At 39.6% G+C, this 18,239-nt stretch overlaps 1 protein-coding gene across 9 annotated transcripts in view; it reads left to right on the top strand.

The window, feature by feature from the left end:
- The window catches only part of CCDC15 (coiled-coil domain containing 15), a 124,796-nt gene that overhangs the window by 29,703 nt on the left and 76,854 nt on the right, over nt 1–18,239 (top strand). For 6 of the 9 annotated variants that reach the window (XM_075564134.1, XM_075564136.1, XM_075564132.1 and 3 more), the window contains 7 exons: nt 2,751–2,873; nt 8,942–9,022; nt 9,881–10,003; nt 10,215–10,685; nt 14,269–14,391; nt 14,634–14,699; nt 17,603–17,710. In XM_075564134.1, coding sequence (XP_075420249.1) covers nt 2,751–2,873; nt 8,942–9,022; nt 9,881–10,003; nt 10,215–10,685; nt 14,269–14,391; nt 14,634–14,699; nt 17,603–17,710 — 1,095 coding nt within the window. The remainder of the gene's footprint in view (nt 1–2,750; nt 2,874–8,941; nt 9,023–9,880; nt 10,004–10,214; nt 10,686–14,268; nt 14,392–14,633; nt 14,700–17,602; nt 17,711–18,239) is intronic. The other 3 variants (XM_075564137.1, XM_075564135.1, XM_075564139.1) reach the window with 3 other exon arrangements.

Raw genomic sequence — 18,239 nt, 5'->3', positions numbered from 1 at the left:
TGTTGGACAAATTTACTTTTGATACATGGTTTAAAAAATACACAGGAATATTTATTTGTATCTTAAAATAATTTTAGACTGTTAAAATAAGTAGAAAGAATGTTAAGCATCTAGTAATGAGGAATGGTTACATATACAAGAGTAGCCATTTTAAAATATGGTAGGATGAGTATCTGAAGAAGAATAGTTTAAGACAAGGGAAAGTGTCTGGTATAAAGCTAAGTGAACAAAGTAGGATACAAAATTAAATATGCTATTTTATTGAAAATATATGCTCAAATATTTATGAACTGGCTATATTGTACACAATTTATGCTCATGGAATCAGCAGTCGAGAAACCAAACAACATATTGCATTGAGTAAATAAGTTACAAAATACCTTCTTTAAAGTGTTGACGAGCAAGGAGAACATTTTGAGGACTAAGGTCCCCTGACCCAAAGTTGAACATTGAATAAGGAAGACCAAAGAAGAGTCAGTGCATTTGAATTATGGCTCTGGTGAAGAATATTAAAAGTACCATGGACTGCTAGAAAAAAACAAATTTGCCTTAGGAGAGCCACATCCGTAGTCTTGTACTTTGGACATGTTTGCAGGAGAGACCGGTCCCCGAAGAAAGATATCATGCTTGGCGTACAGTATAGAAGGGTGGTAAAAAAAAGAGGAAGACTCTCAACAAGATGGAATGGCACAGTGGCTGCAGCTGTTCGAGCCTAACAATCATTATGAGGTTAGTGCAAGACTGGCAGTGTTTCGTTTTGCTGTACATAAAGTCACTGTGAGTCAGCCCCTCGATGGCACCCAACAACAACATAATGGCCAGGCATTGTTCTCGAATCAGGATTAGAGTGGAAAAGTACACAAAATCTTCCATGCGAAGGGGGAAACAGATAAATGATTAAATATAAAATATAGTAAGTGCTAAGTGCTATGAAGTAAAACCAAATTAAGAGTTGATGAGATGATATGCGCATAGACAAAAGCCCTGAAAATAAATGGATCAAATACTAATTATTCCTAGGGACTGTTATTACAGGGAATTTTAATTTTCTTTGAAAAAATGTTAGAATGTATTTTACTTTATACTTAGGATAAAAATGAGTTACTTTTAAAAATAAAAAAATATTTTTACTGAATAACTGGAATCCAGTTCATATGTGGAGTCTGTTTATCTGAGTTTAAAATTTTGTATGGTGAAAATATATATTTTCCTCTGTTTACTTAAATCTGGTATTTCATAATTTGATAGGCAGTATCTAATAAATTGGGCCAAAAACTCTTATTTAGTTCTTATTCACTTTAGCTTTCTAATTGCTATATTATTTTCACATTTTCCTGGATATTACACACACACACACGCACACACACACACACACAACACACACCCCCACATATGGGTTATTAGGTCCCAGAGACTAATGTTTTATATGTATGGAACAAGCTTAAACCTTTCAACTGATGTTTTTCTGAAATAATTACCTGTAGAAGGATGATTAAGTCTGTCATAACTTTATATTAACAATTCTTATGAACAAATCTTATACATCACAGGTAGCATTTAAGTGTTATTCGTGGTTATCCAAAACTTAAAAAATAAACCAATGTAGTTCATTATTATTGTTAATATTGATGAGCGTTCAGAGTGACTGATTTTGACATACAAATGTTTTTCAGCAGAAATCTCATAAGCAAATTTACTAGGCTTAATTGGAAATGATCGAAGAAAATTATATTTTTTTCTTAACACATCAAGTATGTCATTTTCCCCCCAATTCTGAACTGTTTGCTTCCCTCTTAGTGATGTGAAGTGGAAATCTGCAAATCCCAAAAGAATAATTTACAATCCAGATGAACTCTGAGGTAGTTAGTTTATTGTGCCAACCTGGCCAATAAACACATGTACGATTAATTGAAGGGCGGAGGGATAAATTGTTCAGTGAGCCTCGCCTTTCGAGTACTCGGGTCTCTTACTTTGTGATGGTCGGACCAGGGTGCAGTTGTTTCAGCGGGCAAGGCTCACATCCTGCAAGACATCCCTGAGGATAAGCCACATGGACCTACCCCAATGCATCCCTGGGTGCTGCAGCAGCTGTGTGGAGACCCCTGCCTGCGCTGAGATGCTTACATATTCACTGATTTAGCTTTCCTCCTGCAGTTGACGTCATTGCATGTGTTTTGTGAGACAGAGGAGGACTACGTGGATTGGTGTTGGACATGTGGGCTAATGTTGGACTTGTGGGCTCCAGTAGCACTGGGTTGGGATGTTTTCTTGATGCACACTTACCCTTTATATAAAATTCTCTATTACACACGAGTTTCTGTGGATTTGTTTCTCTAATGTACCCAGACCAACACAAACTCTGACTTTATTACTTTGCTAGACTTATTTTGAGTAACAATTTAACTGCTATTTTTGCTCCAGATTTGAGAATATCAGTAGATGATGTACTTGTTGCCCACTGTCACATCACCAGCACTAAAATAAGAAGTCTTCTGAGATTGTTGATGGCTAGAATGTAAGGACAAGTTGCCATTTATAAATGTAATGTATTCTCTTACTAGTTTGTTTCCCTTCATGGGTTTCACATCATGTGGGTTATTTGTTACTATGTGTGAAGTAGAACTCATTTTATCTCCTTTATTCCATATTAGACTATGTTAACTTAAGATTACTTTCACAAAAACTCAGTATGATGAAGTTAATGCTTTCTCTAAACTATTTCTATTTTTGCCTTCCTCCCTGCTCCCTAGAAAGCACTTTCTAGGAAGCCAGCATTTATCAGGATAAATATAGAAGCAAGAGAAGAAATCCCTTTCAAGACCCTTCAAGGTCTTTCAACAATAGCATATGATCATTCCTCTATGCAAAACGAGGTAGGGAAATAAATGTAAGGAATAGAGGGGAAAATAATGACTTGTTAGAACTATCCATCTAATTAAAGATAGGATTAGGGTAAAGATTATGTGTAGTACTTTTACATAGCTTTATTGAAATATAATTCACGTGCCATCAATCTAAAGTATATACTTCAATGTGTTTTGGTATATTTGCCATGTGGTTATTTTGTGCCAGTGAATTGATTCTGACCCATAGCAACCCTATGCACACAGAATGAGACACCACACGGGCCTGCACCATCCTCACAATTGTTCCTATGCCTGAGCCCATTTTTGCAGCTGCTGTGTCAGTGCATCTTGTTGAGGGACTTCCTCTTTTCCACTGCTCTTCAACTTTACCAAACATGATGTCCTCTCCAGGGACAAGTTTCTCCTGACAACATGTCCAAAGTATGTAAGATGAAGTCTCTCCATCCTTGCTTCTAAGGAGCATTCCATACTTCTTCCAAGACAAATTGGTTTGTCCTTTCAGCAGCCTAAGGTACTTTCAATAGTCTTCTCCAGCACCACAATTCAAATGCATTGCTTCTTCGGTCTTCCTTACTCTATGTAAAACTTTCACATGCATATGAAAAAACACCATGGCTGGGGTAAGAACACGTAAGTCCTCAAAGTACCATCCTTGCTTTTCAATATTCTAAAGAGGTCTTAGGCAGCAGATCTACCAGATGTACTGTGTTTCTTGATCTCTTGGCTGCTGCTTCCATGAGCAATAATTGTGGAACCAAGCAAGACAAAACCTTTTACAACTTCAATTTTTTCAACATTTATCCTGGACCTATTGGTCCAGTTGTGAGGATTTTGGTCTTTTTTACCTTGAGTGATAGTCCAGACTGAAAGCTATAGTCATTGATTTTTATCAGCAAGTGCTTCAATCCTCCTCACTTGTAGCAAGGAAGGTTGTGTCATCTGCATTTCTCAGGTTGTTAGTAAGACTTCCTCCAATCCTAATGCTGCAGTCTTCATATGATCCCTCTTCTCTGATGATTTGCTCAGCATACAGATTGAACAAGTATGGTGGGAGGAGACAACCTTGATGCACATTTTTCCTGTTTTTAAACCAAGTAATATTCCCTTGTTCTGTTCGACAACTACCTCTTGGTCCATGTACAAGTTCCTCATGAGCACAACGAAGTGTTCTGGAATTCACATTCTTCTCAAGGTCATCCATAGTTTGTTGTAGCCCACACAGTCGAATGCCTTGGCATAGTCAATGAAACACAAGTAAACATCTTCCCGGTATTCTTTGCTTTGTTCCATCTGACAAAATTTATCTGACATGAGCAATGCTATGTCTTGGTCCACATCCTCTTCTGAATCTGGCCTGAACTTCTAGCAGCTCCCTGTCAATGTACTATTGTAACTATTGTTGGATGATCTTCAGCAATATTTTACTTGTATGTGATGTCAATGATAATTTCTCTGTAATTTGGGTAGGTCACCTTTCTTTGGGATGGGCACAAATAGCTTTCAGTCAGTCAGTCAAGCAGCTGTGTTCCAAATTTCTTGCATAGATGAACGAGTGCTTGCAGTGCCTCATCAGCTTATTGAAATAAAAAACACTACCACACTCTAGTTGGTGTACATTTTCATCACTCCTGAAAGAAGTCTCATTCCTACTAATTAGTCCTACCATAAGGAGCCCTAGTGGCACTGGTTGTTAGGTATAGAACTGCTAACCACAAACTTGCTGGTTCAAACTTCCCAACTGCTCCACGGGAGAAAAATGAGGCTGTCTTGCCCCTGTAAACATTTACTGTCTCAAACTATAAATTGTAATTGGCTCAGTGGTAGTGGGTTTGGGTTTTAATGTTCATTTCCTCTCTACCTCTACCTCTTGTCCTAAGCAACCATAAATCTGTCTATGATTTTCCTATTCTAGATAGTTCATAGAAATAGAATTATTTGCTCTCCACTTAAGCCCCTGGCATCAACTTCTCACTTTGAGAATGACGAGGGCAATGCATTTACAAATGTGCTTTACACAATTGATATATGTATGGATTGTGATAAGAGTTGTATGAGCCCTGATAAAACGATTAAAAAATATTTTCTTGATATTGGATTCCCCTTGGCATAATGTTTCCAAGGTTCATCCATTTTGTAACTTGCATTCCTTTTACTACCAAGAAACATTCCACTGAATAGATCTATCACATTTTTAAAATCTATTCATCAGTTGGATAGTTGGGATTGTTTACATTTTGGCTATTATTAAAAATTGTGCTGCTAAAAACATGTATTTGTGTGGACATAAGTTTTTATTTCTTTTGAGTCGATGCTGTCTTAATGTTCTAATGCTGCGATGCTGCTGCTCTAACAAATATCATAGAAGAAGTGGCTTTAATGAACAGAAACTTATTTTCTCAAAGCTGCGTGGGAAATCAGGGTGTCAACTTTAGAGGAAGGCTTTTTCTGTTGGCTCTGGAGAAAGCTTCTTGTCTCCTTGCTTCCTTTCTCTCTAGGAGCACTGGTGGCATAGCGGTCAGCGATGGAAATCGCCAGCTGCTCAGTGAGAGAAACAGGAGGCTTCTTACTTCTGTAAAGAGTTGCTCCTGAGGGAGGGGGAAGCTGATGCTAGGGGCTTAGGTGGAGAGCAAATGGTTTGAGAATGATGAGGGCAAAGAATGTACAGATGTGCTTCATGCAATTGATGTATGTATGGATTGTGATAAGAGTTGTATGAGTCCCTAATGAATTGATTTAAAAAAAATAAACAGAAAGAAAGAAAAGAGTTGCCGTCCTAGACACCTACAGGGGCAGCTGTCGTGAGTTGGGTTTTGAAATTGTTTTCTCTCTTTTGGCTTTGGAGGAAGTTGTTTTTTTCTTAGTTCCTTCGTTATCTTCAGGCATCTCTCACCCCCACCTCTCCTTGTATTTCTCTATGCCTAATCTACTTTTTAACATTTCAAGAAAGATTGATTTAAGACTCAGCCAGGGTTAATACTGTCTTATTACCATAACAAAGAAAACCCATTTTCAGATGGGATTATAACCACAAGTATAACCCCCCAAAACCCCAAAACAACCAACCAAATCCACTGCTGTTGACTCATGGAAGTTAGAATTTGCATCACCTGTTTTGGGGAGCTATCCGTCAGTCCATACAGCTACTAGGAGTAGAGTTGTTTGCTCATGTGGTAAGTCTACGTTTTGAGGGACTGTCAAACTGTTTTCTATCAGCAGTGTTTAAGGGTGACAGTTTCTCTACATCCTTGCCGGCACTTGTCTCTCTTGTTTATCATAGCCATCTGAGTTATCCACTGATAACAGCAGCTACATTTACAATTCGATGATATTAATTTGTATGTTGTATCAGCTGTTACTGTCAACCATTCTAAAGTGTTCACCACCATGAAAATGAGTGCCCCTCGAACAAAATCTCCCCTTTCTCCCTACCTCTCACCCCAATGTACTTCACAATTTTTGGTCTGTATGTCTTTCTCTTATTTCAGGGAAGTAATCTCAGACAGCATATATTCTTTTGCTATGGATTTATTTCACTTGTCATGTTACATGATCGGGGTTATCAGGTTATAAATGTTATCAGGGTTCATCCTCGTCATGGCGTCGTATATCATAACTCCACTTCTCTTTATGACTGCATAATATTCCATTGTGTGTATGTATTACATTTTGCTTATGCATTCATCTATTAGCAGACATGTCAGTGTTTGCACCTTTTCGCTAGTGTACACAGTGTTAGATTGAACGTGGACTAGAGGTTTCTGTTTGTTCTTAGCGTCACTTCCTAAGGGTGCATGCTTAGGGCTGGGTTTGCTGGGTTCTCTGGTAACTCTGCATTCCCTTTTTTGAGGAACCACAGAACAGTGCCACGGTGGGGCTACCATTTTATATTCTTGCTAACACTTGCTCTTTCCTTCCTCCCTTCCTTTGCAATCATTGCCCATCTAATGGGGGATAAAGTAATAGATCACTGTGGTTTTGATTTGTAGCTCCCTAGTGGTTAGTGTGGGGCACTGGTGGCATAGTGGTTACGCATTGGGCCGCTAACCACAAGACCCACAGTTTGAAACTAACAGCTCCAATGGAGAAATATGACATATTCTACTCTTCTAAAGCGTTAATCTTGGAAACTCACAAGAGTATTTCTCCTCTGACCAGTAGGGTTGCTGAGTCAGTATTGATTGTACTGTAGTGAGTTTTTGTTTGTTTGAATGGTTAATGATCTTGAACTTCTTTTCATATGGTTCTTGGTCATTTGAATAATCCTCTTTGGTGAATGGCCTGTTCAAGTTCTTTGCCCATTTTTTTTGGTTGTTTGTCTTTCTGTTAAGTTGTAAAAGTTACGTGTGTATAAATGTTTTAGGCTCCAGTTTAGCAATAAAAAGTGTTCTGTGACGTTGGTTGCAATTTTTGCAATGTGTCAGGTTTCTCATTTCTACTAAAGTTCTGTTTTCATTTATCGAGTTTCCCTGCCCCTTCTTGCTTTTTCATTCTTACTTTTGGATAAATGTCGATCATTTGGTCTCAAATAGAAAAGTTTCTTACATATTTTACATGTTAGACCCTTACATGACATGGTTCTTGAAATTACCCCCCAAATTTGTAGTTAACATTCACTTTGATGTGCAAGCATATTTAACTTTTATAAGATTCCATTTACCTATAATCAGATAATCTGTTATTGAACACTATTCGACCCTTGCCTTTACATTTTCTTCTAAAAATTTTGTGGTTTTAGTTTTCCCATTTATGCCCTTGATCAATCATTTATGTATGATATGACCATGAATTATGACTTTTAAATTTTGTATCTATATATAATTTACTTTTAATTTGCATTTTCCTAATGAGTAACAACGTTGAATATCTTTTCAATTGCTATTGCCACTTGTAAATCTTTTGTGAAGAAATGTCTATTAGAATCTTTTGCTCATTTTCCATTTGGGTTATTTATATTTTTATTGTAAAAGTATATAAATGAAGCCTGTCTGGTTTTCTCTGGGAGCATTTCAGGATGGGATCGCACCAGAAAAGAAAGTGGCAAAGAACTAGGGGAATAACAAGTGTTATAATAGAACAAAAGTGCAGTCGCTGAAAAACTGCCTGTGAGTGGGGGTTTCTGCTTCTCTGGTAACTACTGTCTGAAGGGGGCCAGAGGAGAAAGTAGGAATGAAGGATGATGAAAAAAAAAATTGGGTAAAAGTGTAGCTTGAATACTGAGAATATCTGTACCTTGCTACCTCTGAAGTCTGCTATCTAGGCTGGGGAGGGGCAGGGTACACACAAGTGGCTCTTGGCGCTGGTCACTGGTGAAGGGGAATCTCTCAGTAGACTTTGCTGCTCTCCTACTAAGAAACTTTGGTCAATTTTAAGGTGATTTTCTCTCTGCTAGGAAGTACAGGATGTCCCTCTTAGTGGAGCCTCTCTGGAAGTTGCTGAGGAAATCTTCCTATGCTTGTTGTCTGGTGGCCATATTCTCCCATGTTGGGGCTGTAATTTTTTTAATTGTTTTATTAGGGGCTCTTACAACTTTTATCCCAATCCATACATATATCAATTGTATAAAGCACATTTATACATTCATTGCCCTCATCATTATCAAACTTTTTGCTCTCCACTTAAGTCTCTGGCATTAGGTCCTCATTTTTGCTCCTTCTTCCTCTCTCTCATGAACCCTTGATAATTTATAAATTATTATTTTGTCTTACCTTGCCCTGTCCGACATATCCCTTCACCCACTTTTCTGTTGTCCATCCCCCAGGGAGGAGGTCACTTGTAGATCCTTGTAATCGGTTCCCCCTTTCCAACCCACCCTCCCTCTATGTTCCCAGTATCGTCACTCGCACCACTGATCCTGAAGGGATCATCCGCTCTTGATTCCCTGTGTTTCTGGTTCCTATCTGTAACAGTGTACATCCTCTGGTCTAGCCAGACTTGCAAGGTAGAATTGGGATCGTGATAGTGGCGGGGGTGGTTGGGGGCGGGGGTGGGTGGGAAGGAAGCATTTAGGAACTAGAGGAAAGTTGTATTTTTCATCGTTCTTACATCGTACCCTGTCTGGTTTGTCTCCTCCCCAGACTCCTCTGCAAGGGGATCTCCAGTGGTCTACAAATGGGCTTTGGGTCTCCACTCCGCACTCCCCCTTTTCATTCACTATGGTAAGATTTTTTTGTTCTGATGATGCCTTATACCGGATCCCTTCTAACACCTCGTGATCGAATAGGCTGGTATACTTTCATTTATTAAATTGGCATTCCATGATGCTCACCTTCCCAACACAACTGCTGAAGACAAAGCGGGTGAATAAGCAAATGAGGTGAAGAAAGCTGATGGTGCCCAGGTATCAAAAGATACAGCATCTGGGGTCTTAAAGGCTTGAAGGTAAACAGGCAGTCATCTAGCTCAGAAGCAACAAAGCCCACATGGAAGAAGCACACAAGCCTGTGTGATCACGAGGTGCCGAAGGGATCAGTTATCAGGCATCAAAGAACAAAAAATCTTATCAGTGTGCTCACCTACATGATACAATCTCTGAAGACAAATGGGTGCATAAGTAAATGTGGCGAAGAAAGCTGGTGGTGCCCAGCTATCAAAAGATATAGCATCTGGGGTCTTAAAAAAGACATGAAGGTAAACAAGCGGCATTCTAGCTGAGAAGCAACAAAGCCCACATGGACTGTAATATTTACGGGAACAGATGGTGAGATTTATGTCCTTTTGAGTGGCGGAAAATTCAAACTGAACCTTTCAGTTAGCAGTCAAATACCTAACTATTGTGCTACCAGAGCTCCTGTCATTCATCTAGAACTTTAATTTCTTTCAATAATGGTTTCTAGTTGTAAATATACAAATCCTTCATTCTGTAAATACCCAGTTTTTACAATGTTTGACTATGCTCACTCACTAGTATTATATTCTAATATACTAAACCCTAGGACCTTGTTACAATCACATTGTTTCCACCTGTAATATCTACATTTAAATATTTACATATTATTGTGCATTTGTTATTTTAGAAATATGAATCTGGAAAATCGTTATCCATTGTGACAGATGAGAGATGGACAGAGAATGTGCTTTGGGGTGACCAGCAGGATCTCTTTTCTAAAATCGAAGACAAACCTTTCATCAGAGTTCAGGTAAAGTAGAATGAAAAGATGATAGGGTAATAGAAAGTAAACTAATTTCACTTTGGACTAGAAATTGTCAATTTATTGTATGGTTTTAAGATTAGAGATACAGGTTCTGTTAAATTGGGCAAACTTTATAATCTGTATTTTATGAATCTCAGAAAGCTTAGGGAATTGTTATGACTGATATTCTATATTTGGTGTTTATGTTCACTTTTAGAAAATAAAGTTCAAAAATCCAGTATTTGATGTGATTGAAGAGCGAGAATTAAAGCAGTTACAGCCTCCAGATATTTTGCCAGAAGCCCAGGATTATCTTCAAGAAACTCAGAGTGATCTGCTAGAAACTCGGGATGGTTTGCCAGGAGTCCACAGTGTTGAGCCAGATATCCAGACTATTGGGCTGCAAGTTCAAGCTGGGAACCTAGAAACCCAGGCCAGTGACCTGGAAACTCAGACTGGTGATCCCAAAGCCCAGGATGCTGAGATAGAAACTCAGGTTACATTAGAAACCCAGAGTACTGAACTGGAAAATGGGAGGACTGTACAGGAAACTTCAGATTTGCTACCCCCAAACCCAAAGTTTCGATCCAAAGACCACAGTTTTTTACTCAAAGATCAAGATATTCTACCTGAAGACCAGAATATTCTACCCAAAAGTGAGGACCAGGATTTTCTACCCACAGACCAGGTAAAAGAAAGTGAAAAGAATGGGAATCAATGAGCTACTTAACGCATGACTGAAATTCTTAAGGGACGTATTACAATTGATTTAAAGAAACAGTTGGAAAAATAAAGTTTTCTCACTGATTTCTCAAAACTATAGTGTTACTTGAGTCAAACTATTATCAGCAGCATGCTATTTCTATCTGAATCATTCATTTTTCTTTGTTAACATCTTCATTAGGAAACACCCTTCAGAGAGCCCTCACCGTTGATAGTTGAAAGGAGGAGGAAGGACTGGCACACAAAAAACAGAGTGTCTTTTAACTGTGCTCCGAGGCCAGCCCTCCACTAGAGATCAGTTTGACCAACAGGAAGAAGAAAGGGATGAACAGAAAACAATCTTTAGGGTTCTGACTGGTCTTAATGTAGTATAATTGAATATGTGAAATGTAGCTTTCTGTTTGTTTCATAAGCCATTTAGTTACGCTGGGACCTCAGCTCCACAGTTTTCGCTAGGGCCTACAGTATTATTAGGTAGCCTATTACTCTTAAGTGAACACTGATTATGGGATCCTGTCCCCAAATCAACCAGGTCTTTAGGAGAGATGTGTACAATTGAGGGGGGAAAAGACAGAAAGTAGGGCACAGGGGCCTGATCTCCTTCAAGAGAAAAGCAGCCTTAAGTTTTTTCAGCAGTGGGGCCATACAGTGATGAGACCTGCAAGCTTCCATTTAGCATACACGCGCTAAAATGGGCAGTGTTTTAATCTTGGATAGCCTGCGCTTTCCAGGGGAACACCCATGATAAGTATGGGGCTTTAAAGAGACAACAGGAGTCCCTCCTTGAGTGGGAGGGACAAAAGAATCTGTCTGCATTTACAGATAGGCATTCTGTAGCTGCCCAGGGAGTAGGCAGGTGCCTATAGGAGACAGCTTCAGCGTAGCACTTTAGTGGAGGACAGGTGTGGAGAAGTCTTTATTAAAAAAATTTTATAAATCTTTTTATTGGGGGCTCTTATAAAAATCCATATATTAATTGTATCAAGCACATTTGCACATATGTTGCCATCATCATTTTCAAAATATTTTCTTTATACTTTAGCCCTTGATATCAGCTCCTCTTTTTTTCCCTCCATCCCCCACCCTCGTGACCCCTTAATAAATTATGAATAATTATTATTTTCATATCCTACTCTTCATCTACATTTCTGTGCGGCGCCCTCTGGATGGAGGTGGGGCAGTTATCAGTCGATCATTGTGATAGGTTTCTCCCTTCTCCCCTGCTTTTCCTTTCCTCTCATTATTGTACCTGAGGGTGTTTGTTATCTGTCCTGGATTCCATGTGTTGAGAACTCTTATATATACCAGTGTACATGCTCCGATCCAGTTTGATTTGTGAGGTAGAACTGGGGTCCTGATAGTGGGGGAGGGAACATTAAAGAGCTAGAGGAATATTGTGTGTTTCTTAGGTGCTATACTGCACTCTGTCTGGCTTGCCCCTTCCTTGTGACCCTTCTGTTATGGGATATCCAATTGTCTACAGATGGGCTTTAGGTCTCCACTCCGATACCCCTCATTCACATTAATATGATTGTTTGTTTTGGGTCTTTTGATGACTGATAAATGATCCTGTTGACACCTCGTGATCCACATGCTGGTGTGCTTCTTCCAGGTGCGCTTTGTTGTTTGCCTGCTAGATGGCCGCTTGTTTAATTTTAAGACCCCAGACACTATATCTTCTTCTTTTTAAAAAATCATTCTATTGGGGACTCATACAGCTCTGATCAAAATATATACATGCATCCATTGTGCCAAGCACATTTGTACTTTTGTTACCATCATTTCAAAACATTTTCTTTCTACTTGAATCCTTGGTATCTTTTATCATACACACCACTACACACACACACACCCTTTCTCCCTCATGACCCCTAGATAACTTATAAATTATTTATTTTTTCATGTCTTACACTGATCGATATCTCCCTTCAACCTCTTTTCTGTTGTCCATCCCCCAAGAAGGGGGTTATATGTAGATCATTGTGATTGGTTCCCCCTTTCTACCCCCACTTTCCCCTTACCCTCTTGGTATCGCTACTCTCATTATTGTACCCGAGGGGTTTATTTGTCCTGGATTCCCTGTGTTTCCAGTTCCAGTTCCCTGGATTCCCTGTGTTTCCAGTTCCTATATGTACCAGTGTACATACTCTGATTTACCTGGATTTGTAAGGTAGAATTGGGATCATGATAGTGGGGGATGGGGAGCATTAAAGAACTAGAGGAAAATTGTATGTTTCATTGGTGCTATACTGCACCCTGACTGGCTCTTTTATATGGGCACCATCAGCTTTCTTCACCACATTTGCTTATGCACCCATTCGTTTTGAATTCTGCCATCTTGTCAGGAAGGTGAGCATCACAGAATGCCAGGTTATTAGAGCGAAGTGTTCTTGTTTTGAGGGAACACTTGAGTGGAGGCCTAATGTCCATCTGCTACCTTAATACTTAACATATAAATATGTGTACATAGGCCTCTATCCCTATCATTCTATATTAATATATTTATATGTATACGTCTATATACCTCTATAAATGTCTTTTGCCTCCTGGTTCTTTCCTCTATTTCATTTTACTTCCCTCCTGTCCCATTATCATGTTTGACCTTCATTCAGCTCTCAGTAATTCCTCTCGGCTATGTTATATTTGATCAACGCCCACCAAGTGTGCTACTCCCTCCTTGCCATCGATTTTAGATCTTTTCCTGCTCCCTTATCCCTGGGTTTTTGGCTGCCCCTTCTCTTTCTCCCACATCTCCCTGCCACCTCCCATTCCAACCCCCCACCGGAGCTGTCTGTCCTATTGTTTTCTGGGTATTGTTTATCTTGCCTATCTTATATAGATACGATAAGAGGAAGAAGAAGGAAACAAGGGCCTATAAGTAGTTCCAGGTCTGCCTGCTGACCCTTATAAATGTTTTCTGATCCAGTCTAATGAGGTGCCAAGCTCTGCCCTACAAATTTTGAAGTCTATTTTCAGGATTCCTCGGGTTTCGTTGCTTTGCTCCCCTTGCTGCTCAGTTGCGCTCCCTTCATGTTTCTCCCTAGTGTGTGTGTGTGTGTGTGTGTGTGTGTGTGTATGTGTGTAGTGGGGGTCAGACCAAGCATACTTCCCATACTGTGTCTCCAGTGCTGTCCCCTGCACCGCAGGGGTCAGTGAGGGGACAGCATGTCTTGTGGAGGGGCTGACCGTATGGTCCTCTCTGTGCTTTGGCCGCTCCAAGCAGGAGTGTCGTCTTCGGGGCTTGATGGGCCAGGATGTGGCCCACTGTCTCTCACCTTCCCTCTTAGATTGCCCCCTGAGCAGACCCAGCCCTCGACCTGGCCTCTATCTTCAGGGCTGTCCTCTGTAGTGTAATTGAGAAATCTTTACATCTGGAAAATGTGTATTTAGCACTGATCAATCATCTAGAGACCTGTAGAGGTCTTCCTATAAACACTGGTGCCAGTTTTCCAAGCACGGTAGTCACGAGTGTAGAGAATAGGCCACTTACACTTTCTTCCAGGTTATCAGTTTCCTACAGTTGATATTTTGCATCTGCTCTCCTTTAGAAAACAAATGTGAAACAGCCAGCATCCATTTTGATAGATCGGAGAGAGAGAGAGGTATTTTCTCCAGATGTCCATCAGGATCTTCCGTGCAGGCATCAAGACCAGACCTCCATCAGATATAAGGTAGGACAGAAAAAGGAGGCAGAAAACAAGCAGGGAGTGACTGAATCGTTTAGGATTTAATTTGGAGCTTGCAAAGATTACTCGCCACTAAACTTCATAGATGACAAAAATGTATACTTGTCTGTTAAACTTCATATTATCCTGAATTGAAAAAATTACCGTACATTTCTCAGTACCCCAGCATATTACTGCTATCATGTTACTTTTACAGGACAATTTATAGTTTGTGTTTTCTCTCTTAGAAAGTACGCTTTGAAGAGCCATATTCTGATGTGACACCTGAGAGAGAGCGAGCAGACTTTTCCTTGGCAAGTAATCAGTTTGTTCCTCTTAAACTCCAAGAAAATACCTTCATCAGAGATCAATAGAGCAGACCAAAAAGGAGATGAATAAGCACGAAATAAATTTTGTACAACTGGTCATTTGAAGTATAGAACCAGGATCTTAGAAGTTGACCTAAAATAGTCTTTTTTCCCTTTAATATGAGAATATAATCTTATTAGTGTAGAAGCCTTATTAGAATAGAGTTTCAAGATGGATGGGCCTAGCTTGTTAAACACTAAATAATTCCATTAGCTGCTGATCTCGCTCCTTTTTTTTGGTTCTACTTGGTTCCTTAAAAGAGCCCTGGTAATATGGTGCTTACACGTTGGGCTACTAAATGCAAGATCAGCAGTGTGAAACTACCAGCTGCTGAGAGAAAGATGAGTCTGTCTACTCCTGTAAAGAGTTACAGTCTCAGAAGCACACAAGGGCAGTTCTACCCTGTCCTGTGGGGTCACTGTGAGTCAGAGTTCAACTCTTTGGCAATGAGTTTTTTGAGTTTTTCTACCTGAAAGGAGCCCTGAAAGCCCAGTGAGTTAAGTGTTGGGTGGCTAACCAAAAGGTTGGCAGTTTGAACTTACCACCCACTCCATGATAGAAAAATGAGGCAGTGTTCCTTTTATAAAGATTTACAACCTTGGAAACTCTAGGGGGTACTTCTCTGTCCGGTAGGCGCACTATGAATTGGAAACAACTTGATGGCGGGGAGTTTGTCTTGCACTGATATTGCAATATTAATCAAATCAACTCTGTCATACAGAAGTATATATCACCTTTATAACTTATTCCAGAATGGTTTAGACTATTAATTCACTGAGGTCATTCCACATGTTTTGCTGAAGCACAGCATACTGTCTCCACATGAATATTCTAGGAAGAGGCAGCAGATCCTACACTACTACTTGAAATTTGGGGTGTTTGTCAGATAGTTCTGTCCATGAGATTAAGAATTCAGGTCCAGAGTGGTGAGCTAAGAGTATGGCATCCTCTTATGTGCTCCTAGTATCACTTTCTGGAGTTCTCCCTGAAGGCTCCAATATTGTGGTTAACATATTACCCTAATTAGACCATTTGTTTTGTTTCTGAGTTTTTTTAAGAGCACCTTTCTGAAGCAACCCTCATGCATTCTGAGAGAAATGAGACAGGAATTGTCTCAGGAGAATTGGCAGTACATTATACCTGAAACCCATGATCACGCCTCCCCTAGAGAACAGGTAGAACAGCTTGCAGTAGAAGGAAGTGACAAAGATGAAATTACTTAGGATGTGGAGAGTTTGTCAGATTTTTCTGTATATATTTTGGATTAAGAATCAAGAGTTGGACTAGGTGTATGAAATCCTGCTTTATGTCAGAATGTTTCGTGTTTCTATTGTTTCTGTAGGACATGTTTCTCAAGCAGCCTTCATCTTTTCTGGAAGAGGAGAGTGAAGCAGGAATTGTTTCAGGAAAATTATCAGTGTGTTACACCTAAAATCCAGAACCAATGCGCCCCAAGAGAACAGATAGAACAGAATTCAGTAGGAAAAATCAACAAAATAATTTACTTAAAATTTGGGCCAGAGCTTGTCAAGCTAGTTTGTACGTAGAGTATAAACAAATTATCGTTGAGTCTTCCAGAGTTAAGCTAAGAGTATCATATCTTCAGTTATTTCCAGATATCCCAGAATAATGTGGAATTTGTTTTGTAATATTCTAGGAGCAAAATGGGAGAGAAGAACTAAATATTCCTAATTGTTGAAGCTGAGTGTTGGGGACCTTTAGAATTGTTATACATCTTTTTTCATATTTCAGTGTACTTTTGGAAGTGTTTGTATTTTGCATGCATACACATGCACACACACACACACACACCTATTACAGTATCCTCAGAATCATTATTCTCAGAATTCTGCTGCAGTCTATACTTTTGTCAGCAGCCCATCCTTTCGGCTTAGATGCTTCGTTCCTAGTTTATTAGAGTAAGTATGCTAAGCGGCCCTGACCCGTTGAGAGTGAAATTGTGAGAGGAGTTGCTCATCGCGTCTGTACTCATGCAGTTTTGCATGTTTCACCCGGTTTTCGAGACTGACTGCTCCCGGAGAAAAGTAGGGCAGAATATAGTGTGGAACAATTAGCAGAGTAATTTGCTTAGAATTTGGCTCATGATTAACAGAACAATGTAGTGCCTGCTTCAGGGTTAGTGTTAAGGTTAATGATAGTGGGCAGAGAACAGAGTGTTTCCTTGTTCTGTGATGTGTCACACCATTCTGACCTCTTGAAATCTTTCACTGTTGCCACAGGCATACTGCTCCAGTGTGGACAATTTATGTTCAGTGTTTATGTCCTTTTTGTAGCACAGGCTCTATGGGCAGATCTCCTACGGCACAACATATAAGAGGTTGGGAAAGATTATTTCCAGAGTGTGTTTTATGTGAAAGTCAAGACTTAGGCACTGCCAGAAAGCAGGTAGAGCAGAGTAGAGGGTAAGCAGCAGAAAGTAAACTGCATAACATTGGGGCTGGACTTGCTAGAGCTATGTTGCTAACATTGATGGTAACGGTGATAGTATTATCTCCAATTAATAATATTATTAAAACAGATTACATGTGTTGAAACACCATAACCAAAATCACTATAGCCTTGTATACTTTATTACTTTTAATTCTCAAAATAACCTCCAAAATAAAACTGTTATTATCCTTATTTTATAAATAGAGAAATTTAAGATTGTTTTTAAGGTAAAAATCTACAATTTGGCAAGAAGTGTAATGTCTCATTTTATGCCATAATGTACTTGATTGTTGTAACCTGTTTATATTATCTTAGAGCTATCATTAAAGCCTACAGTATTATCACGACTGTTATGTTACTGCTCACACAGTTTACGGAGTACTTTGATGTCTTTCAGAGTTTATACTTAAAGCAGCAGTTTAATATTGGAACAGTTGAAAGAGAGCAAGATGACCATCATCATCTTCAACCTAGGCACCACAAGGAGGCTTCAAGCAGAAGTCAGGTAGACTAAGAGGATTATAGAGTTTAGACAGTGTGATACGCAGTTTATTGAAGGTGGGAAAGGAGTCGTGGTGGTATAGGAGGTTGCATCCCGCTGCTAACTGCAAGGTCACATCAGACCTACCAGTTTTGCTCTAAGAAGCCTCTTTCCTTGAAGAGTTCAAGTCTTGGAAACCTAGAGAGGCAGTTCTGCTCTGACTGGTAGGGTTGCTATGGTTTGGAATTCGCTTGATGGCCGTGGGTTTGGTTTTGATTGGACTGAGTGGGAGGGTCCCTGATGGTCCACATGGTTTGCAGCTGACTAAGATGACAGTTTGAACCCACTCAGGGACTCCACAGAAGAAAAGCCTGGTGATTTGTTTCTATTAAGATTGCATGACAAAATAATAAGTACTGATAAATTATCAAGGGCTCATGAGGGGGTGCCAGGGAAGGAGGGGAAAAATGAGGAGCTGATACCAAGGATTCAAGTAGAAAACAAATGTTATGAGGATGAGGGAAACAAATGTACAAATGTGCTTGATACAATG

This window comes from Tenrec ecaudatus, chromosome 12 (assembly GCF_050624435.1).
Source record: "Tenrec ecaudatus isolate mTenEca1 chromosome 12, mTenEca1.hap1, whole genome shotgun sequence".
Classification (NCBI taxonomy): Eukaryota; Metazoa; Chordata; class Mammalia; order Afrosoricida; family Tenrecidae; genus Tenrec; species Tenrec ecaudatus.
This window is presented reverse-complemented; position numbering and strand designations above follow the sequence as displayed.